This window comes from Rhea americana, unplaced genomic scaffold (assembly GCF_003343005.1).
Source record: "Rhea americana isolate MKP2758 unplaced genomic scaffold, rheAme1 scaffold_22, whole genome shotgun sequence".
Lineage (NCBI taxonomy): Eukaryota > Metazoa > Chordata > Aves > Rheiformes > Rheidae > Rhea > Rhea americana.
In genome coordinates, this window is record NW_028186329.1 from 7,872,622 (window position 1) to 7,897,656 (window position 25,035).

At 37.5% G+C, this 25,035-nt stretch overlaps 1 protein-coding gene across 1 annotated transcript in view; it reads left to right on the plus strand.

Annotated features, from left to right (window-relative positions):
• The window catches only part of IQCH (IQ motif containing H), a 75,544-nt gene that overhangs the window by 24,230 nt on the left and 26,279 nt on the right, over window positions 1-25,035 (plus strand). Inside the window, exons 11-14 of the mRNA XM_085305447.1 lie at window positions 4,438-4,521; window positions 6,859-7,034; window positions 11,319-11,591; window positions 13,570-13,761. Of these exons, the coding sequence (XP_085161573.1) occupies window positions 4,438-4,521; window positions 6,859-7,034; window positions 11,319-11,591; window positions 13,570-13,761 (725 nt within the window). The remainder of the gene's footprint in view (window positions 1-4,437; window positions 4,522-6,858; window positions 7,035-11,318; window positions 11,592-13,569; window positions 13,762-25,035) is intronic.

Sequence of the window (25,035 nt, forward strand, 5' to 3'; positions counted from 1 at the left end):
TGGTTAAGACTCAAATTAATGAAAATTGTAAGTAAGTTTTAAACTCTCATTTTCGGAGCCAGGATAGCCTTTAATTTTATGATTCTACTGACTGTTTAACAGAATATGCATTTGATGAACAACTATTTTTAATTATACCTCTGTCTTAGTCTCATGTGAATATGCTAGGTTAAATCATATGACAGAATTCAATTTTAAAGCAGGATCATTTAAAAATAATATGTACATTCCAGTGCTCTGAACTAGGTAAAAATGTAAAGGAGAGTATTTATACAAGAACAAACTATTATTAAGCAGGTTTGTGAATTCAAAACTCAACAGTGTTTTTGCACAACAGATGCTTTCAAAAGGGTATTAAAAAAAATCTTAGTACAATCAAAATGGTCTAACAAAAAATTTATGTCAGGATGCCTCTGGTACTTTGATGTCTTTGTAAGAGCCTGCAGAATTTATAAATGTTTTGAAATCCTTTCAACCTCTTAAGTAAATTCTAAAGCTGCAGAGAAAATCCACTTCATCCAGCACTTCACCTAGAGCCCAGGCCCCAAGTCATTCTGCTGTAAATGCAGGCATTTGTGTATGTGTGCGTAGGAGGCTGCAGTGCTCAGGTGGAACTTCTTCCCTTAAAGAAGAAAAAAGGCAGAAGTAAAGATAATCTGATGCAGATATTTTCTTAGAAATATCTCAGTTTCCTAATTTAAGTGAGGCATGGAGGAAGTATGTCATCCAAGAAAGGGATTTGAAGGTGCTTTTTGAAAAAGATATTCCTGCTTTTTTAGAATAAATACACCAACTCATCAACTATATAGAGAGTTCTGGCAGAGTTCTATAGGGTTTTGTAGATGTATGATTTATAACCTTGGTAAGCATTTAGATTATTAATAAAATAATGTGGATATATTGCATTTTTCTTTTGCAATATTAAGATTGAAATRTTTTTGAGAAACATCAGCATAAAATAAGTGACTGGAAGTTGACCAGATTTGTTTTTTTATAGTTTTAAAATGACTTATATTTAAAATTAGAAAAAATGAAAACAAGTCTGCAAAACATTTCAAATATTAGAATAGTTTTTTTTTCTTTTATTCTGCTCTTGCACATTTATCATTTTTTAAAACATTTGTAAAATTTTGGGCCAGTTACTAGGATGCTTCAAGTTACCAGCATTGAGTAGTTTGTTCTCAGATATTTTCCAATTATGCTTTTGATCTGCCATATTGCACTATTTGTTTTGGAAAAGAACTGCTAAGTATCCTTAGCWATGATACTGAAACGTTTTGCCTTGTTTTATTCAGCCTTATGGAACATTAGAATAAAGAAGTCTATTTGAATAGGCTTGTAGCAGCRTAGACAACTTGAGCAAGTAACGTATTTCAGAGTCTAAGAGGACTAAATATGCAAAACGTCAGCTGATTTCAGTGAACTTTTTTTTAAGGCCTGAGTTATGGGTTGTCATTAAAATGCGTCTAAATTACAGAAATGGGACAGAGTAGATGAACACAGAAGATTGACAATGTGCTATTAGTGATTTCTGTCTTCCGTCTTGGTAGCCAAAAAGAGAGCCTGAAACTCCCCTTTCACGTTTCCTTGGCTTCAGCTGTAAGGGCAAGTCAGTCTGGTTTTCTTCTCATACAAGTGGAATTCCAATAAACTGGGATATGGTTGTAACTGGGTTTTTCAGCATTTTTCATTCTGAGAACAAGGTCAGGCTCGTGTCAAATTTCTGCAAATAATGCAGTGAAAGGGAAAGTGAAGGGATCAAATTATACTGCTGTGAGGAACAAACGTTTCCATTTATTTCACCAAAACAAAAACTAGATTTTTTTTCATGAAAGCTGTTCAATTAAACTGTAGGCATGCGAAGTATAGTAGGAAAAATTAGGTATTATTTATCAGACCTAGCTCGAGCACTGGAGGGCCCAAGGTGGCTGCATCCTGGACAGCTTCTTGTCCTCCTCCTCCTTCAGACCTCGGACTGTCGCTAAACACTCCCTTCCTCCCTCTCCCCTGCTTTATGCTGCTACTCCTGCCTCCAAAGCAAAGTTTGAAAATTGTTCTGGATTCTTTGCTGAGGGAAGGTGCTTTGAGACAGGCAAAATTTATGAAGAAAATGGCAATTAAGGGGCATTAGGTCATGGCTGAGGTTGAAAAGGGAGGTGAAAGCAGGCCCTTTGCCATTAATTCACTCGCCCCTTTTTAGTACTCCCATAACTCTCCCTATCCTTACCCCTGTGCAAATGGGGATCGTTCCACGGAAGGCATTGAACATATGCTATCGTAAAGCTAGCGCAAGGCAGGAGGGCCCTCAGTGTTTCTTAGTGCCGCTGAAGTGAAGATCAAAACCCGTGGTTGTCCCTGTTCAAGGGTGCTCCTGCCGCGGACTGGAGCGCCCGGGTGCCTGCGTAAGCGACCAGACGCGTCCTCAGGTGCTCTGCCCTTGCCAGCTCCTGCTTTCGGACACAACTCAGCGTTTACTTTGATCAGATTGCCAGCGTATGGCACCTAAAGCAGTGGTTCTTTGAATCGAAATAGGAGCTTTGGCTTCTGGCAAATGCAAATTTACGTGAAACGTTTCACGTGTTTCAGACCAAACGTGGGAGCTCAGAATGTTAAGCGATACCTAAACCAGCTGAACAGAGCAGAACAGAAATGAAGGCCCAGGTTATAGTTGTAATGGAGCATTCAGAATGTGATCGCAGTACGTGTCATTTATTCTGGGTGGATTTTGTTTCAACTGCACAAAATGGAATATTAAGCATCTGCCTTTAATAAGCAGTGTCGGATGACCTGCCAGGTAAGAACTGAGGATATGAAATGTGTCAGGTGTGAGGATTAATGTGGCTCATAATGTCATCTGGAAGGTGAATGATTCACAAGGAGTGAATATTCCACTCCTTAAATCAAAGGGGCTCTTGACAATGGGAGCTAATATACTCTGAATTRATGTTTTATTAACCTTTTTTAGAAAAGTACATATGGTAGTTGGTATAATGCTGTTGTGTATCTGCAGAACTACAGCCACATACAAGTTTTAACTTTTATCCTATAGCTAATATTAACAATTTTCTCTTTTAAGTAATTACTTATTTTCCAAGTGCCATTTGCATGTATTTTTCCTGCTCAGATGAATTCCTTAAGAACAAATCTGTTTTCATGAGCAGTTTAGTGTGGGGAAATCAGCTACTTTGTGTTTGAAGTTTGAATCCTTTGAAATTGCTAAACAGCATTGTTAGTGGCTTAAAATTGGTTTCTACCTTAGAGAAAAAATAAATAAAATAACCCGAGACTCAGGGCTTTATTTTAAAGTAACCAGAACAAGCTTTTTCAAATTGCCGTAGTTCAACACTGTTCGGCCCAAAGCTCAGCATCTTCTATCTTGATATAATTCTGCAGGTACATGGTACACTGTGCTAGATACAAAGTGCAAGTTTTAAGAGAAATTACTAAGAATAAAACTGGTCATCTCCATTTCTATTACGTTTTGCTTCCCTATGTGCAACAAGGCATTGCCACATCATCTTAGTGTGCTAACTGATTATTTACAATGATTGTCCTTGCAGTAAAAGAGAGGCAGCTTTGCCTGGAAGATCTACTGTTGTTATCTTTCAAAAGGAAAGTGCTGAAATACAGAACAACTTTCAGTCAGACTAAGTTTTTCTAAGTTTCAGATGGTTAGTCATGTGCAGATATATGGAAATGTTGCATGGATTTTGTTAACAGATCAGTCAGAAATCTGTCAAACACTGAGTGTTAGGCTGAACTTACTATTGATTCAATCACGGCTTGCAACTAGCGATACACGATATGTGTGGTTGTATATACACATTGATTAATTTAGAATTAACTCAGTTTAAAATCTACAGAATTAGAGAGTATAATTACAATGGTTGTGTCATTTGCAGAAATCTTTTAAAATGGGAATATGTAATCAGGTGGAAGTCTAACCTCCAAGCAGAAAATCCTAGCTCAGACAGGCTGCCACTCATTCGTCCTCTGTAACAAAGTGATCAGGTATCACTGAGACATCTCTTTAATGAAGTCTTTTTGTTGTCTTTTATCTGTGTGAAGGACAAAATGTACCACTCTGCCAGAATTCTCACTTACTTAATGGTGATAACATTTATTTCTGTTCAAAAAAAAAAAAAAAAATCCAGCAGCATAAAAGACTTAAAAGTCACATGTTCATAGTTTTGAATTATAAAGCTTTCTAAGTGTGTAACATTTAGATCTTTATTTAGAATCTCATATCGCACAAAAATGATGTTACATCAGTTTGTTAATAAAATTAATTCATGAAGATGATGTATTTATGCATCATTATGCTATCTTTGGCATTTGAGATACTTTTATTACAGTTTTTTATCTAAAAAATGTTTCTTTCAAATATATGCCAGGGGTTTCTGAATAGATTTGGGGTGGACTTCAATTRTTTTTCAGGGTATTCCCAGTGCATCCGTGAGCATATTCCTGATTTTGCTCTTCAGCAGAATTTGCAGATGGGAAGGCTGTGCGACATACTGGGTATGTTATGAGCTGTTGCCTGTCTATGTTTTGATTGTTATTTACCCATATTTGTGAGTAAAAGAGAATGACTGATGGGGACWTTCTTGCWGTATTAATGTTAAGTGTAGAGAACATATAAGCTCAGAAGTAATTTATCTGCTATGCCATTTGCTTCTGTACAAGTTCTTCATAAGAAGAGCCTATTGAATCTTTTTAACTCTATGATAAGGTAAAGCAGCCTGATCCCGTGGCATGCTGAGCACCACAATCAATCAAAAGTGCTTAGTGTTCTACAAAATTAGGTAGCTAATTCTGCTAGTGTGCATTCAGGCTTGTATGGGGAGAAAGATGTGCTAGAAAAGAGCAAGCCCTTATTTAAAACTTTTTTTTTTTAATTAGCAGATGAGCAAGAGCCATACATTAAAAAGTTTTTGCTAGAATGACAGTCCTTTTTTAAGCAAAGCAATGAAGAATATTGTTTGTCAAGGGCTCCCTGGAATGACATACTTTACATGATTCATATATATTTCAGTATCATTATTATTTTATAAATGCCATTTAGTAAATTTGTAAGAAAAATATATTAGATGTAGAAATTTACAGTTGCCTAAAATAATAATGTAATTGCCTTTATATATTATCTAGGCACTAATGTTGTTTTTCCCTAGCACAGTTTTATTTTGCAGTTTTTTTAACATAGAATCTTTTTGTCTCTAAAATGATATTTAGAAACTAAAAGAGACAAAGTCAACACATTATACAGGCGTTCTTTCTCACCTTAAAATTTGTAAACATGAAAACTGGTTCCACTGTAGAATATAAAATAGATCACAAGTAAGATATAAACTAGTCAATTATTAACTAAATTATTAACTACATCAGATGCTTTACCTGTGCATGACAGAAGAACATTGGCATTTACCATACTATTTTTTTTTCTTTAGAAGGGTTTCCTTGCTTGATGTGACTTGCTACTATCTAATCTGTCTCTGGAGCCCCACTGTGTCCAAAACAGATTTTTATATCTCTTTATAGGGCAGTGTTAGAATAGTAAACTTTTTTGCAGCATTTTGTTCACCAAATTCACTTGGGCTTGCCATTTTTTGACAGTGCTTTCAGCRTTACAGCTAACATGGGCGAGTAGTCTTTTTGTACCCCGACTGGTAAATTTTCAGGCTGATTTTGCAAGTCTGACTAAATGCCTAAATATGATAGTGAATATTCACTAAAGATCTAGTGAACTGTTCTTCTAACTCCTTTAAAAAGTTGTACTGTAATGATCTGTTTTATATAAAGGCTCAACCAGGGCTGAGGCATGGGGCTGGCTGTCAGATGCTGTAATGCTTTAGCAGAGATTTTGGCCTGACATGTTTAGTGTGGGTTGTTTGCCTGCAGCAGCATGGCAAAACAAAGTGAAYGAGTGGGGGGTATCTCAATCCTTTATAGTGTTAGGTTCGGAGTTTTCTTACTCCAATACGTGCTTTGCTTCTGATTCATTCCCATTTAATAGCATTTGTCTCTGGCACTTTCAGGGCTCTTCTTCCTGAGCCCGGTAAAAACAATGAAAGACTTCCTACTGATTTYGGCAGGAGCTGGATCAAAATCTAGGAGTGCTTTTTGGCAGCATGTTCTGTTGATGTTGCAAGGCCAATTAATTCATTAGCTCCTCTGTTAACATTCTTATTTTAGAAGACCATAGTCATTTAAATTTTCTAAAATGGCATATATTAATGCCTTTCACTTTCTCACCTCAAAGTGTTTGTGTATATACTGTCTTTCAGCCCAAGTTGTTTCACATGCAAAAAAACAGATTTTCACACTGTGGTATTTAACTAGCTAATCTGCACACTCACATGCTCAGCAATAGTTATTAATGGTATCCTACTGTGAGCTTTTATGTGGACAGGACAAGAAAAGGAACAGGCCATGCAAAATCAAGGCAGAGTATGAAATTGCAATTTCATCAGCTTTCTAAACTTAATAGCTCAGTTCTATAATTTACTGAAGTTAATGGGATATATTTTTAAAGCAGTGCGCAATTCTCATTGATGTTAATGTGAGTCGCGCAGATAAATCCCCCTGCAACACTTCCAAAATTCTGCCCCCAGTATGTTCTGCAGATTGAATTCTGAAAACCAGCTATTTCTTTGGGTTGCTGACCTGTCTTCAGAGAAACGCTGAAGTACAGAAAAAGCAGCTAAACCATGAAGAGTAGGGAGTTACAGATCTCATTTTTATTTTCCATGTTCTTTTAGCAAAACTGTTTGTTAGCAAATGAGGAGGGATGATCAGATAGCTGTTCTGAATGGAGCCTACCTTTATCCCACTAATGAACACTGTGCCCCTTTGTTTTAGATGCCAACGTGGACGTCATCTACATCTGCCCCCTTCATCTGAGTGAGGAGTTACTGCAGTATTACAATAAACTCCTGGGTCTGCAGGCAGCTGTTAGATCTGGGAACCCTGAGGACATGGGTGACCTGCAGGACAGGTTCAAAATTCTCACCCCTGAAGCTATAAACAGCTTCCCTGTGAGTTTGTCTTCTAATTACTACAGCTTGAGGGATGCAGTAAAATTAAATTGGAAATTTTATAACTTGTAACGCTCTGGTACACATCAGTGAAATATTATTGCAAGTTTAAGAGCTTTACTGATTAGACTACTAGTTAGAGAATTGGAAATAAATATCCCAGTTTAGCTTTATAGACTTAGTTGAGATAGTCCTATATTGGCTACCTATAGACCACTGTCCATTTGTAGTATATGTTTGGGACTGTGAACTTGATAGATTTATATCTCTAAGCAAATCATAGCAATAAACCATTCTTATTACTCAAACTTTATCTCTGGGTAGCCCAGCATCCAATCATTCATGGTTTGTAGTATTTGTTGCAATGAAATCCAGTTTAGAGCTTCTTAAAGAACAGAGCTTGTAACTACTTAGTTTAGGTAATACAGAAATATTAGTTCTCAACCTGTCAAGCCATTTTTAAATTCGCACGCTGGAACGTGGTTTAAAAAAATACCTAAACTACTGCATACTATGTACAATGCTTCTGAAAATACTGCAATGCAGTGAAGTTACTATACAGTGAAGAATTATATATTGTAAATATTAATTTTCCACAGTATCCACAGTATCTTAGCTGAGATTCCACTGTTACAAAATTCTGTGATACATTTTWTCTCTATGCCCTCTATACTCAAAGCCCTACTCCTGTTTTCAAAATATATTAAGATCTCTCTCCTAGGTATTTTGATAAACAAGTATTTRTATCATAATTTGTACCATATTTTGATTGAAATTAATGACTTCAGAAGGTTAAAAAAAGAAAAAGCTTTTCAAATATAGCTCTGTAGTAGCATACTGTTCATCAAAGCACTTAAGTACATGTATGAATTCATTTTTGTTCTTGAAAACACATGTGAAAAGTGCTTAGCTCTTATACTGTATAGGAAGGGACTACTGAGTCAGAGCTGTCTGCTAGTTTTGCCATAGTTAAGACTGTGTTCTGCACATATGAATGTATTCTTCCCTAAAGTTAGAGAAAATCATCAAAATGTGTGTGTTCTTTTAAGAGCTAGCTTTTCTTTAGGCCTTTTATCTGAACACTAGAAACTTACTGACATTGCATATGCCTATGCTGAGCCATAATTTAGCCCTTCATCTTGTAAAGTAAATTACTTGGATGATAAATCCTTGCTAAACTTCAGGGATATGTTTTATTCTTTTTCAGTTGAACTTTGACTGTTGTAGCTTTTTTCCTCTGGATACTAGCCTGTTTCTCCAGTACTAGCTACCACATGTCAGAAGCTTTATGGAGCCTTCCAAATAAAATACAACAAAAATACTATCTAAAAATCTTCATTTTATGAACTGAAAGATGTGCTGATCAACACAGACATGCTGACCAGGAATAGAAGATGTATTTGCCAACTGATTTTTGGTCACAGTGGTTTGACTGATATCGTTTTAATGTAAAAGCAGACCATTTTCAGACAGTCCAATTTCTGTTGAGACATTCTGGGCAAAACTTGTTTTACAAGTGAAGAGGAAACAACCCTGTGAAGCCCAGTGGTGACAATTATGTAGCTTTGATTTACTGGGAAATTTCTACATGCTCAGGTATAGAGAGCTCACCTATTTACAAAGGCTACAGGGCTCTCATGGATATGGTCATGCTCCTCACCCRGTTCAGCATACTGAGAGGTGTTTTACTGCCAAGTGCCATTGATAAGAATGGGCAAGCATAGGTTTTACATGATACCAGGTTGAGATATAACCTTGCCTGTTCAGTGTGGTACCCTTGTTAATATATGAAATCCTCAAACTGCCTTGTCTTCACCAGGCATATGTCCTTTACCATATGGCAGCTAATGTGTCCTATATACAGGATATATCTTTTGTGTGAGGAAGAATCTGTACTCCTAACTGATGCGAGTTACCCATTGGCTTCAGTGACCATGAGTTTAGTTGTCATTTCTTTTGTGTAATGATTAGAGCTTTCTCTACAAGAAGTATCTACAAGATACTTCTTTTGAAGTATCTTGCATCTGGATTATTTCATAAAACCTTTTGTTGCACCTAAATGTATCTACAGTTATTCCTGAAGTATGAAGGTGTGGCTTGAAGGCCATCTCTAGAAGGCTCCWGTGAGCAATCCTAGAGGTACAAATCAGCCTTAACCAATTTCCTAGCTGTTTTGATGGAGCTTGATGGGGGAGAAAAGCAGTGGAAAAGGAATGCAGACACAGGCAGCACTGTGCCAGTCCTTGGTGTCTGCAAAGGGAAGGCAGAGAGGGCCTGGAGAAAGGGGGTGTCCGTATACCTTTGTCCTTAGGTGGTTGCTAGCTGTTACAGTGATCTCTTGTGACTCYGTGCAGCAAGGTGAAACAGTGTTGAGACAGGGTTAAGCTATGCTGATTCACAGGCAGCAGCAAGTCAAACTGTGTAGTGGTAGCTTTACCCGTCATGGTGAAGCTGATGCCAAGTTCAGCTTTTCTGATCTCAAGAGGTTTGGGGTTTGTTTTGTTTTTGTTTGTTTGTTTGTTTGTTTCAATCAACAGGCTTGAGAACCAAGAACTAGCCTTTTGGCTACTGATCGTTATTCTGTTCAGCATCATGCTGGAATTCTGAGGATTCCTCAGTTCTTCTGCTTTTACCTTCTTTCACTCACACTACCGTATATCATGACAGCCATACCACTCTCAAAGCAGGAATGAACTAGATTTTACAGCCTGTTTCCTGCACTCCTTAATTAACTGTAAAATCCATTACTGAGAGACACAAAGCAAATCTCTTCCCTACATCACCGCTTGTGGCCCCAGGGAGCGAGTGACCGGGGCTGGGAATTGATCCTGTTCTCTACATGGCCGAACTCTGCCACAAGACCAGCAGCGTGACCCATCTCCCTGCTTTTAGACCAGGGCCTAGGAGAAAAGAAACAACCAAATCAGAGCATTAAGAGTGTTTGTTTTAAAACTGACAGAAGAAAAAAGACTCCAGGATGCTTTTGTTCTCTCTTTTCTCCTGTAGCTTCTGTGACTCCCTTTTCCTGCTAGAAGTTTGAAGAGTATCTTACTTCTCTGACATGTAGCTCTGATCTCCCTGCAATATGTCTGACTCCTTCACAGTGAGACTTGGGCATTTTGGGGAGCTATTAGTTTGGCATGAGAAGTCACTGGGGAAGGGACAGAACAGATTCCTTTTCTCCATCTCTGTTTCACAATCTTCCCCATCCATGAAGCGGAATCAGGATTTGTGCTTCAGTCTCTGGGGAGGAAATACTCAGGACTTTGAAGGAAAATATTCTGTGTTTTCCAATCCTGGAAATCCCTAATAAATTCAGTATTTAAGCTATCGTGAAAAGTAATGCCTTCCTGAACTGGCTCTAAACTAGAAGAAATCTCAATGTAAAGAAGACTTCCTTCTTGTTATGATTTGTTTATTGCAATCTTTTGCAATGGGTGTCTGTAGTAATCTTCATCCATAATACCCATCCCTATCTGTCCCAGTGCACCTGTATACCTTCAAAAAAAGATAACTAGGTTATCTGCAAATGATGCATAGGATGTGTTGCAGCAGATATTTCTGAGATTTGACCTACCGTGACTGATGTTCTTAGTTTAAATTTACAGGTTATGGCATCTCTGAGCATCTTGTCCAGCAATAGGTATTTTCTTTTTTAGGAGAAATGACAAATAACTTCCAAAAAATTGAAACGTTTGTACAAACAAAAAGCTACTATTGCCTCCCTCAGTGTTGGGCAGTTCAGTTTACAGTAGCAGTCAGARCTACTGTATAATGGAAATGTATATCCCCAGTAATTTAATGTGATCAATGAAAGGTTTTGTAAATCAAAGTGTTTTATTCTCAGGGAATCACTTAAAATACTGCTGAACTGTATGGTGAAATACGTTCTCTGCTATAGGGTTTTTTCTTCATTTTTTGTATTGATTTTTAGGCGCTTTAGAGTTAAACCATGCCAGAAGTGTTGCTGAGATGAATCACTATTATCCAAAGGCCACCAGCTTCTTTGCCGACTGACAGAAGGATAATTCCGCATGGATCAAATAAATACAGATGTGTAGTAATTAGTTCTATTCCCAGTGAGCCCATTTCCRACACACTAAAGATGTGCACGATTATGGAGCCTCACCCCAACAGCTTTTATCAATTTAAACTGCTAAGCTACAGGATAGGTCATAACCCAGCCTGCTATTAATAATGTATTTATTGTGTGCAACATTATAAATTAGGTTTATGGAATAGAAAAGAACACCTTTTAAGAAGAATAATGTTATCTTTATACAGAGCCATCACATGTGCCTAGCCACGCAGCTGAAGTACAGTCCCAAGACAATCAAAAAAATAAAAATTCTTATCCAGAGCAGAGATGCCTACATTATCGGAGGGGTACCCCACAAAGATGACTTAGCAGTGGCTGACATGCTAAACGTGCCTATATTAGGCTCAGTGCCAGAAGTGGCTCATCTCTATAGTACCAAGTCTGGAAGTAAACGCATCTTTGCCAGTGCTTGTGTGCCGACCCCTCCTGGAGAATCTGACATCTACAGCACCGAGCAGGTAAGCAGGAGGTGGTCTGCGATGTGGCAACAAGCAGAGGTTTGTTTTCACTAGGCTGGATGCAGACTTTGCTCTGTTACCTGTATAATTTTAATAACTGAATTGATTAGTCATGTTTAAGTCATGTATGAAGTTTCTCTTACCTTTTCTCTCTTTCTCTCTCTCTCTCTYTTTTTTTTCCTTCCTGTTATATCTCATCAATTGAAAGTAACCCACATCCGATCAAGAAGTAATCCAATTGTTCTGGTGTTCCTCAGATTCTTTCTTGAGGATACATAGGGCCTTTTGGTCTAGTTACTTCAAAGAGCTTGGGTTGCTGAGCCATGGATAAAGTCATGGCCTCAATGAAATTAATAGGAGTTTCACCAGTGACTGAAAATACAACAGGGATTTCTGGGAAATGAAGTGTTTGATGAAAGAGAAATTTCACATGTTTAGGAAGTCAGCTTGTTCAAATCCAAATTCACTGAGCATATCTGTAACTGAAATTTTGCCTTGTATCTGGCTTTTCATTGCTAAATTCATCTATTTTGTTAGCATGACCAGTAGGAAAAGAACAAAAATATTACTAAACTCAAACTTATAAAAGCAATCACAAGGCACAAGAGTTTTCTATAGTGTGTTCATTTCACATATATATTTATTTTGCATTCAAGGGCTAAATGTTTAATTCTATAAGCTAATTCTTCAACTTGCAATGATATGTGTAAGTATGGTCTGTTGGAAGGATTTTTAAAATTATTTTTTATAGTAGTGCTACAACTAATACAGGAAAATAATCAGGGCAATTATTTGTAAGCATTCCTACTGCTTAGTGAATTTTTTCACATTGCTTTACTTTTTATTAATCACCTTTAGCACTGAAAATAATCTCAGATACACAAATGTATAGCAACTTCCATAGTAGGAATAAACAAATACATGATCAGCGATCTAAAAAACAAGTGTTTGATTTGTTGTTAAATCATTTATATGAATCTAATACTTTTGATTCATAGTGCAGCATTACAAAAGTTCTGCTGTTGTTTGCTCATAAGAAATATTGACTTTGTTGGTTAAATAATCAAAGAAAGGTGACACTATATTAAAGCACAATTCAATTTTCACTTAAAGATAGCACATAACTCTTTTGATTGGTACAGTCCTTACAATATTATTGATCATTTTCATTACTGTAGGAGAGTCATCAAGACAAACACATTTATGGGGTTCTCAAAAGCCACAGATAACAGCAGCAGGAACACACACAAATTCTATTTGAGGTCATAGTCCAAAAAATAAACAAGGTGTCCCAAAAATTACTATTTCAAAATGTATGCAGTGCAACATGATCTGATGATACTTTCAATGGGTTCAAGGGCATTTACAGTTTCTAAGAGGCTAATTGCATACTACACCAGCTGGGCAAAAGGCAGTTTAAAGTCATGTAAATCTGTGTACATATACGGATGAATAATTAGCAGCTTTTTATAAAGCCTGCCTCACAACTCCTTCATATATTTATAACCATATAATGTACTCCCTAGTACGAGAATTTCACAGATGTTTTGCAGATGCCAGGATCCGGCACAACTGTTTCTCAGATTTTGCAAATAGTCTAGTCCATTCCAGATTATTCCCTGTCAAAACCGTTTATAGAGCTATACTGATTATCCAAAATATAAGATCCTGATGTAGCAAAGAAGCCTGAAGAGGCAAGTTCCCCTTTGCAGAGTACAGCTCTGTAGCTGTCTGGTACTCTGCCCAGGTGGATTCAAGTGCAGGAGGGAGGTAATAGGTTTTTTGACCAAAAATGTTCAGGATTGTTTTTGTTCAGGATCCAAGATAACTGTAAAAGCACAAACATCTCTAAGAAACAGAAACTATAGTTATACAATAAATTTTAAGTCCAAATATTAGAGAACCCTATGTCTAAACGTCGGAGCAGTTTAATATTGTCATAGTGCAAAGTATCTTTGTGTAATCACTTGGTCCACAGATGATTAATATTCTCAGTCAGCTGATCATTGACAACATGGAAGTGCAGCGCTGGCTGTTCAAAATGAACGATGAATCTGGAGGAAATGGCACTGCCTACTGTGATGTTATCTTGCATTTGAAATGCTACCCCTGGCTCCAGAAGGAGCGGCAAAGATGCAGCCCGGAGATATGGAGTAGTAAGTGGGCCCATGTAAGTAACTAAGGAGTAGYGTTTCTTGTCTGTTGTTACGACTCCTTAATGTTCTCCTAGAGTAGTTCCTCACCATAAATCTTTTCTCTGAGCTTTCATTTTAAGATGTTGGTAAGAGCTGATATTACAGAATTCAGGCTGGCTTGTATAAAGTAATAGGATACAGTAATTCAAATAAAAAAGGGCAGTTAAATATTCCAAAATATAAGTGAATGTCTGACATCCAACTGTGGAAATAAGTTGGACATCGTATCATTTAATTCATATGCAATAACACAAAAATCTTTCTTAGTGTTTTTTATCTAAAGTGAGGGCATGAGTAAATAAAAGTATATAGGTGGTAGAACCTTACAGAAACTTGCCATTATTGGAATAAATGTTGGACTAATATAATTGAACAATACTAATCAGTTTGAGGCCAGATACAAACTGATCACTTTTTAATCTGGCTTCCTAAGGATTGTTGTTTCTGTACATTTCTCTGTATTAATAACTTTTAAACCTGTTAGCTATTTTCCACTGCATAAGACAGAACATTTGAGGTCTCAGAGATCATTAGAGTCCTACAAGTTTCATTATAGTGGATGCTTAGGTAAAGAGAGAGGTCCTATAAATACCTAACTGCGGGAAAAAGTATGACCTCATGCACTAAGATATTCCTAAGAATCCACAGGATGTAACGGGGTACATCTCAACTACAGAAAAAGCTTCAATGGGAGCTTTGAATAAGCAGATCACAAATCCAGCTAACTTCATTAGTTCTGATATTGAGGAAACTATTTGTAGTTCAAATATTCATTGGTATTTAAATGTGTTCATTTCAATAAGCATTTGATATTTCTGTATATTGTGCCAAATTCATTTGTAGTGTAACTGTTTTAAAGCCAGAAGGAACGTAYCCAGAAAGAATTGTTAAATTTACATAAACAAGTCATTATAGTGCTTTTTTTATTCAATCAAAAGTGTTTAAAAGCTTTTGTTTGATTGAATTATTTTGTATATTAAAATTTCAAATTGTGCTGATTATATTGCTTTTGACAGCTACAAGGTAATGCCATGTAATAACACAGAACTTACTTAACATACAATTTCTCCCACCTGCTAAGGACCCTTCACTCGGTACAAATCTGAGCAATATAAAGTAGAGCACTGGAGAGCATTGCCTGGCCACTGAGCCATCTGGGTACACAAAAAGCTAGCAGGATATACCCAGATCCCRTTCCCACCATGGCAGAAGGCATGGAGTGGGAGCAGAAGACATGGTAAAACACAATTTCCACCAAGTCTAGGTCTTTGCTGGTATAAATTCCCTATTTAAAGTGGCATCACCTCATGTTAGTTTTAGTGTTCCTATTTCTCTGCCTTTTGAATTCTCCAGGGGCTAAGCAGATTTGAATAAAGGGTATAGGGATAACTGGCTTTCTCTGTTTTTGCTTTTATACTGCRTTGAAGTGGAACTTTGATGCAGCCAGGAATCAGCCTTTTAGAAGCCCTTCCACATAAACATTTGTTGGAAGTTGGAAAATATATATGGAACAATGTATTTGATCTAATTTCTTACAGTCAGCAGGAAAGCTTCCATAAATCCAGACCAGTATTCCAGCTAGCTTAGCTAGAAGAGCAAAACTTTTGCTGCCATTTTGAGCATCTTGTTTGAATACGCGTGTTCACATTTTTCTGCCTTCTGCATGAGCCCTCTTTTCTAGAGCAGGAGACCTCTTTTATATGTAATGAATTGCAGTCGCCACCGAGTATTACCATTGAGAGCAGAGGATTAAAATCATCCTTTGTTACAGAATACCACTGTAATGATACACATTTAAACATCAAAGCATTAGTTTATGAGCACAGGCATGTTTTAATGTCCTATTACAGTATGTAGACCTGTTTCTTTTGATAATGAAGACATTGTGTCATTGGCATAGGCTGCCACATACAAAACGTATGCTGGCAGGTTATTAAAAAATTCAGCTTCTTGATGAAAGACTATCCTGCAGGCTAAGAGTACAGTGAAAAGACTCTCCATTCTGGTAGAATTATTAGAAATGAGAATATGACTGTAAGCACTAAATTATGTTAATACTTACAAATAGCATCATTTGCATAGCAGTTTAAGACACGATACTCAGATTTTTCTCATTGGTATGTAGTAGGCAACAGATTAAAAATAATGTAGTTTGTGAGTTTGAATTGCATAAGAATMTATTCTATCTAAAAATGAGATTTTAGATTCCTCATTTCAGACATAACACTGGGCAAACAAAAATGTAGGACAAGATTATCAATGTATTTTGCCATGTTAACTTAATGTAGCATCTGAGGTATCCGAACAATTATCTTGTAACTGCATAAAGGGCTGAATTCACAAACTATGCAGAATGGCTCTGTAAACCTTCATCCTACTGCGCACTGCTAGGTCTGCCAGCATACAAAATCCTTCATCCTGAGGCCCAGTTCCAGTTGTATTCAGTATCAAGGAGAACCACTCTCACCACAAGTGCTCATGCTATAGTGAGACTATTTGTGGAGAGCACCACTCTCCAGTGTGAAAAAATGTAAGAATCTGGCCCCTGTTATAGGTAGAAAAGATCAGCAAGTTCTGAAACACCTTAGCAGTTTAATTGTACTGTGCAACGTGATCAGCTGTTGGAGGAAGCACATTACTTCACAGATTTTACCTGTTTAAGGKGTGCATGTAAAGCATGTGCTCCGTGTGAAATGCTCTGATGCTGTCATATCGTGATTTTCCAAACTATTTACTCTACTTATCCAAGTTTCAAGTAGTCCATGCATAGCAGAAAAAATGATTYTGCTTACTAGAGTAAGTGAACGAATGATATAGAATGTATTTAGGACAATTGCATGAGGGTCCATTCAGAATATCTAGAGAAAGATAACACTTATTAATATGTGGTATTCCAAAATATGCTAAGAAGCTAGACATCTCACTTGCTGGAAGTCAGCACTTCATTTTTTCAAGTTTTGAAAAAATCTTACCTATATTTATATAGATCTAAGCTGTGAGACTGGATGAATTCWTGGAAGAGAAAACCATCCATTTATGGTTATTAAATTCACTGACACTGTCTCTGACTTAGCGAGTTTCTGAGCTGCAAACTGTTGGTGGCTGAGAGAGTATCTGGGGAATGGATATACTTGCTCTGTTTTTATAASCTTTCCTGGGCATCCACTTATGGCCACGATCAGAGTTAGGACACTGGACTAATCAGATCTACTGCAGCCGTACTTGCATTAAGCAAGAGGAGAGATGCTCAGATACCTGCTCAGAATTCAAGCTGGAGACTGGTGTAGTAGTCTACAAAGCATGTTATTTGGTCTGTTTTATTTATTTTGGAATAGACACCAGGCTGTCAAAGCCTGTGACACCCCTGGACTCTGACTCAACCAGGGCCCATAGGTGAAGTCCAGTCGGATCCTTCTGCAGGCTCYACTTCTATTCAGCGCCCAAGGTCCTCTTCCCTCTCAGTGGAGGGGTAACGTCACCATCCTGTTAGTGTTGCCTGTTTTGTTCTTTTAACAGGTCCCTTTTACCTAAAATAATACAGGAGCATACAGACATCCCACCATCTTGTATAACTATACATATAATCTAGTGGTTTAGTTACTATTTATATATCAATAGTCAGGTTAATCTAAGAATTCCTTTTTATTATACTGCAACTATTCATTAACCACAAGGACTACCGATATAATGCAAGTTTATATAGCAGCAATCCTAAAGGTAAGGAAGCTCAGACAGGAGACAGAGGGAGGGAGACATGTAGGGATAAAGATGAAAAGACCTGAAAAAACTAGAATGGAGCAAGACATGGAAAAACAAGCAAAAGYGTTCTTTTCATTAAACCATTACAATTGGCTGTAACAATCATAACAATACAGCTGTTAAAAAAACCAACTCTATTAGCTATTAGTTGTAGAAGAAATGCTATTTAATGTGCATGGGTAACCTTCCATTTTAAATGTTACAGTGTTTGACTCTTGCCATCTCCACTTGTGTCACAATATTGTRCCAGTTTTCTTTCATATAGACCATATCCTTGTTAGATCATTCAAATGAGTAAAAGGAGCTCAAAATCTTTTCAAAAGGTGGTATTAAACAGAAACCCCAAATTTCAGTCAGTGTTGAACAAAGCAATATTCAAACTATGTTGCAGGATTTTCAATTGATTGCTATTGGAAAATTACAATTTGAAAGGCCAAGATAAAATGCTGGCTGTATCTTAAAATTGAAATGTTATTGGTAAACTTTAAGAAGTCCTGTAATAAGTAATTAGATAAACTTAATGATTATCTGAAAATCAGGAATAGTAGCGGTGAGATTTTTAACTAGTTGAATGATTTTTGTTCCTATGAGAAGCCTGAAGCTTATGTAGCACATGTTGTTTCTTTGCTGAAGTAAGGAATTCAGAGAAAAGAGCGTATACTTATAACAAGTCAAAATAAAAGCCAGTCCTCGTACTCTCAAAGACTTAATTTTAGAAACATGGCATTGCCAGAACACTATCATTTCAGGCTGTTTCTGAACATAGTAGAGACTCCTAGCATTTTCCCCGCTTTCTGATACTCATTTTCACCCCTTGGTTGATCACCTTCTGTAACATCATCAACTTCGTTCTAAAGCAATGCTACAAATACTGCTGAAACTGCAGAATAAAGTGCAGGCAATTGAGTTGGTCTTGGTGTAACACCAAAGGGTCTGTGAGAGGGTTCTCAAGCGAGTGCCCTTTGCTGCTGTTGTGCACGTGCAATTGCAGRTGTGATAATTTTTTCTGCCTGAAGAGGGCCAGAAACTCTGACAGTTCTACTAAAGATCCCTTTACAGCATTTTGACAGGCTTTTAAAATTTCCCCTAATTTGATGTGGTTTTTAATAGGAAAAGAGAAAGAAACTAAAGGCTGAAGGAAAAACTTGATTGCCTACAAAGCAAAAAGCGCTGAAAGTTATTTCCAAGAACGGGCAGTGCCTTGTCAACAAAACGTCCTAAATAGTTCACATATTCGCTGTATCTRTGAACAATCTGCAGTGCTCTCATTCAGTCTGTTATTACATTTATGTAGCTGCCACGGTGATGTTTCAGGTAATTTCCAAATCCTAAGCAAAATAAAGCATGATAATTGTATCCCTCGGTTAAATTAAAACCATGATATCCATTCCTAAGACTTACAATAATCAGGTATGCAAGCTGTTGGTTTGTATGTCCTATTGATTTAATATGCTTCTAATCAGTACATAAAACTATAGGCCTGCAGTGTTAATTTTTCATATGCTTACAAAGTACCCTTTGATTTTCTGTCACGCGTTAATTACAGCGTTTTGCCATTAAATAGGAAGCTTTGTGTAAACTAATTACTAGGTAATCATTGTCTACCGCAAGCGTGCTGTTTGTACCTTTTATTTTATTCTAAAAATGCACAGATCTCGCAGTCTGGAACCACTATACCTTCCAGCCATTAGCTCTCACTAATTCATAGCATTATTGTGTTAAGATTGTAGGAGTTGTAATTGTTGTGGTATCAGTGCTGTTAATTACCGGAGTAAACAGTTGAAATGGTGCCAAGGTCTATTGTACAAGGCAGAGGAAAGGAGGTTTAAATGTTACTTCCACCATCTGGGGACTAGAGTAGAGGCAAATGCTAGAAAACAGCAGTGAGGCAATATCAGAACTTCAGCTCCAGGGTTTTAGGCCATATGGATCCAGAATATTTTGAATCAATTGAATTTAACTGCCAGTTTTTAGCAATAACAGTGTGGAAGGAGAGGATAAAGCAAGAGCACTAAAGAAATCTGAAATCCGTTAACGTTATTGCATGCAATAAAATGCCTGGATTATTTTAAAAATGTTTATTTTGCTAAAATCCAAAAAGTATCACACAGGCAAGTCTAAGAATAAAAGAAGTTTAACTGTGTGTTGTTTGCRAAACGTGCCGTGGGTTTTGTCTGGCTGCTCCCTAGCGCTACAGCCCTGCGATTCACACAGAATTCCTGGGAAGGGACTGTGRATTATCGGTACGGTGTCTTTTTTCTATTTTAAATCATGCTTTTGGAATTCATTAAAATCTTTTCCCTAGKGAAATGAGCCAGAAAGGAGGGCAAAAGAAAGTGAACAAAATTTGTAGAGTCTGAAATAGAGAAAAATAAACTAATCAGGAAAATCTTACTAATCTGAGGGCTTCTGAAYTGATTGTGCATTTGCAGAGATCTAATTAAAACATATAAAAGACACACTTAAATATTAGTTCTTTCATTTTATATGAGATGAGTATTATCATCCCCAAAGTCCTGATCTTGCAAATAYTGCATTGAAACGAGTGTATGATATTATTAAAAAGGACTTCTAGAAGAATATGGTAATTGTGTAATGTTTACCTCACTCTGAGAGTAGACAAAAAGAACCCTGAAAAATTAAGCGCACTATCTCACAAAATACATGCTTTATTGCACAAAATAGCAATCCACATGGAGTATTTGGGGGAGCAGGAAAACAAACTATTGAATAAAATCATCCAGATCTCAAACTAACACACTGTGTAAAAATAGCAGAAATAGTGGACAAGCTGATACAGCTTTTAAGATCTTATTTTGTCTGATTTTTGTTAGCACAGGGTATAGTGATTTTATTTTTGATTTCCCTGCATACATTGTCTTCCAAGACGAAAACTACAGAAAAGGATCTCAGCACCATATTGCTGTTGCCCGTTTAGGAGTGTTGAGAGGAAATAGAAAGGATCTCTCTTTCTAAACAATCCTGGTTTATTTATTTTTTATTGGTCTGTTAGCAGATGTTGAAGTAGTTCAGGGCACAATGTAAACATGTGCTTTTCAATGGAGCTATGGTAAGCGRCAAAGTATACAATGAAACTGAAGCAACTGGGAGGGGTTTTTGGACGAGGCCAGTGTTTGCTGCTTTTTTGTGCGTGTGCATATAGTTGAATGTAGAATTAGGAAGAGTGCTTGATCTTTATATATAGAAATCCTCAGCGTGCGCCGTGACAGCATGAGCCAGAAGAGAAAGCCGTGGCCCCATGTGGTGTGAAAAAAGGAACAGCAGTTTAAGTGCTGGAAAGTTGAAAGAGAACTAACCTCCTTGTTCTTGTAGTCAAGGAAAGTGGCTGTTTTGTGCTTCTGCGCTGAAGCATAACATATGTGCCTCAGTTTGACAAAAAGCCTCTCGAGTCGGAGCAAGCCTCGTCCTGCGTGCTGATCCAAAGCGAGGGCCGCGGTAATGAGGGCCGGGCTCTCGGGAAGCGGCGAGCAGATAATACTACATAAGTGGCGAATTCTGTGCACCGTCTTCGCTGTTCTACTTAATGCAAGTCGCAGCCACGGTGAATCGCTTGCCGTACAGCTGAAATGGGCCATTAGCTACCAGGGAAAATTGTCTTTGCTACTTTCAGCAGATGGAGCAAATATTTTACAAAGCAATTTTACATACAAAAAACATTTGCGTTACTTGGTAATGATGGCTGTTTTACATGGTGTTACCTTCTATTGGGACATACTTTTCCAGCTCATAGAAGGCAAAATTGGCACTTTTTAATTTTAAAATTTGCATTTAACAATTAAATGCTTGGTTTTWAAATCAATTTTCAAACTTTAAGTAGGTAAGGCAGTTGGTGTATCACTTTCAAAAACATTTCCTYTTTTTAAACCTTTCAGATTGTTTTATTCAGTGGGATGGATTGTGGTTCTGGCTAGCACATACGTGTCTGAACTAGAAAGAATGTCAACAGTTTAATTTGCAAAGTAGGAGACAATGAAAATTATGCTGTTATTGGGCTTTCTCAACAGTGCTGCTAGCAGAGAGGAGCAAGAAGAGCTGGACAAATTCACATCCAGGCAGCTGGAATAAGTTATCATAGCTCCACTGATCTCAGTATAAGGGATATACTGCAAAACTGGTGTAAATTGCCATAGCTTCATTGACTGCTGCAGAGATACGGCAGTTCATATTGCTGACGATCCGTCTGCTGAATTTGTTCTTCTCTGGCCCAGTCACTTTTACTTATTCGGAGTTACTTTCYTCACTCTATTTGCTTGCAAGGTCTAAATAATTTCCTTTCAAGCTGTTTTTTTAGCTAAAAAATCACAGGTCTTTTTCMTGCGTTCTGCTCTACAGCCTCTTTCTGTCCCCAGGTTTTTCTTGGGATTTCTAAGTCTATTTCTTTTTTCTGTTTATATACCTGTCTTCTCAATAGGCTTTTTCTGCACTGATCTTTCTCAAGTGCATCTCCCAGTTCCTTCAATATACTCCACAGTCAGTCCTAGTTTTTTTTGTTGCAGCTGCCATTGTAAGGCAGCCTTTGGAAATTCAGCTTGCAGCAGAGTGAGAAATTCTTTTATACTCAAGGAGGGAAAGGTATATATATGTTTCATGTGTATTCATCATTGTTATAAAAAAAAAGTAGAAAACAGATTTGGATAGATTTACAGATTACTGCATCATAGAAACTGTAATATTTGGCTTGCTCACTTTTTACTGGTGCTAAGAAAGATATACTGAAAGCCCTGTTCATATTGAGCCTATGATTCTGAATTGTTTTGGGCCACATAAAGAGATAAAACATGGGTAAGCTCTGCTGGAGATACYGTCCAATTTAAATGAAATTAGCCTACAGAGCAGTCATCCTTTTAAAAGGTTTGGTTTCATGAGTGAATGCTGGATCTGGGCTTGAATTTACCTACTAAAACTCCCTATAATCAGGATTATTGCCTTTTTAGAGCCTACAGTTGCAAAATTCCTGTTCAAATAGAATTCCAGGCGCTGATCTTTAAAAAAACAGTTGCCTGACTCCCTTCTCAGAACACCTTGATTATTTAGGTGTTACCTGTTAAAAGCATATTTGATCTCACAAGGAAATTTTCTCAATTTTCCTGAACGCATTGTTTTTTTTAAAAGCTGCTGTCATCTTTTTGCAAGGTAATAGTTTTTGTGCATGCGTCCTTCCTAGCCAGCCAGCACTGAAGGCGCTTTAAAGTGCGGGATACTSCTGCACCCGGGCACTGTGCATCTCCGTAGACTTCAGAGCTGTCCTGAGTTTGTCCTGAATTCAGGTCYCCTTCAGCTGCTATTTGACCTTATTTGAGGAAGCAATGCTGGGCCATGTGAGGAGCTAGCACAAGTCTTGCCTGTCCCATGTCCACCCTCTGGACAGACTGCAGTGGCGCATGATGGCACTGTGATTGCTGAGGAGCCGGACAGGCCCAGGCGCTCTGCATCTGACCAGACCCTCGTGGAGAATAGGGTCCCATCAGCTTCTTTATTTGCAGGGAAATAACATTTGCAGGGAAATAACATTTGTTCCAAAGGGGAAGAAAAATTATGGAATTGTCATGGCTGACCTCATGTCCCTCAGAATGGTTGCAATGGAAAATAGTGGCCCAGTTCATACGCCTGTAACTTAATTTTTAATTATACGAGCTTGGTCACAGTACTCTCAAATGCCCGTGCACATCCAGCTGGGATTATTGKTTTTTCCCCCAGTAATTTATCAAAAGCTTTCAGGCAGCCCCATTGCAYACCTCAGCTTTTGTTTGTCTGTTTTTCTATTTCTGTTTAAATTGCACAGTGCCCTAAGTCGTTAGATCTCAGAAACGAGGCTCCGTGTGGCAGAGGTATTGCTGAATGCACTGAGAGGTGCAGACTGATTTTGTAGATCAGCATCTCCATGCCACATCACATCATCAGGCTCAGATCCTCTCTCCAAAGCTGCATTTATTTTCGTTGTACAGCTAACTACCTTGTCTCATGACTTCTTGGCTTAACGGTATTTCAAAGCAAATACAAACTCGGACAAGACCAACAATATTTGTCCATTCTTCTGTTGTTTTAGTCAGCTGAACTATCCCAAATTCCTTGCTACAGTTTCTGTTGAAAGAAGACTAGCAGTATAAGACTTGGATCTGGATAAATTCTGAACTTGGATCTCATTTTTTTACCTTTTTTTTTTTTTTTTTTTTTTTTTTAAAAAGATAGGGTTGTGCTGCTAAGTATATTGATATACTGACTACAAATATTTAATTTTTAAAAATGTTTTAAAATCAGTAACACGCTCTTCGTAAGGTATGTTAGGGGCCCACRTGACCCAGATCACCACCATGTCTAAACACCTCAATATTTTAATGCCTTTTTGTCTCATTTCCATGTGAAGTAGCACACTGCACTTACCCCCTTTCATGGCTAACTGGCTTGAGGCAYAAACCAAGTCATTTTCCCAAAATCTCAGAGGAAGGCAGCATCTGGGAATACTGTATCTATATGCCAAGTTGATACTCTAATCATTGGTCAACCTCCTTTTCCTCATTTCAGTAGATAAATCACAGTAAGTTGATTTTGAATTCATATTTTTGGGTATGTCACATCATATGTTTCATGACAAAACCTGTTCCTTCAAATTCCCTGATCTGTAAAAACAGATTTTTTTTTCTCTATTTATAGATGTTAGCCATAAGGTTTTGTCATGTTCCTTTCGAGCTCAAGATAACATGGTTGTGGCTTAGGACATTGCCAAGAGCACAGGATGGCCGGTCATCTTCTGAAGCACAGGATGCTGGAGAGAGAGGATGTAAACTAGAAGCAAAGAGACTCAAGGGAAGCAAGGGAATGCTTATGAAGCAGCAAGAAAAGGAGCCTGAAGCAATAGAGTCAGGGTCCTTGCACTTTATATGCTCGTATACTTCTGGGACTGTTTTAAACAGTAAAAGCAATGCAGTTAGTTTCTGTATTTAATGGGGTGGTTTTGTGTGTGTGATACTATAGCAAAGAAAACTGGGGACAAGTTAAATCAGATTCTGCCAAAGATTAGGGACACAAATTCACTTGGAATTTATTTTAAAGATAGGAGAGTGTACTAAGGGTATTCCCTGCTTTATAAACCCCTTTGGTAGATTCTGCTCTGAAATTTGTTGTAACAACAGGATGAATTTTGATTGGGTTTATATAGCAGCTTATACATAAAGAAGTCAGTAAAACTATTTCTGGCATATATGCCTACTTCAATAAGCTCAGTTTCAAAATAAAAACAAGTTGTTGACAGCTGATATTGATCACTAAGCAGTTTCCAAGTGCTTAGCATTTCCAATTGCCAGATCAAATTATTAATATAAATTATGATCAAATAGATGCTATACTGAAAGGTGGGAAGTCATCTTTCAGAGAAGGACAGGTTTCAATAGAAAGGAAGAGTAGCAAGCAGAAAAATTAAAAAAAAGGTTTCCTGACTGTGAGTAAACAGTAACCACATTCTTTTTTTTTTT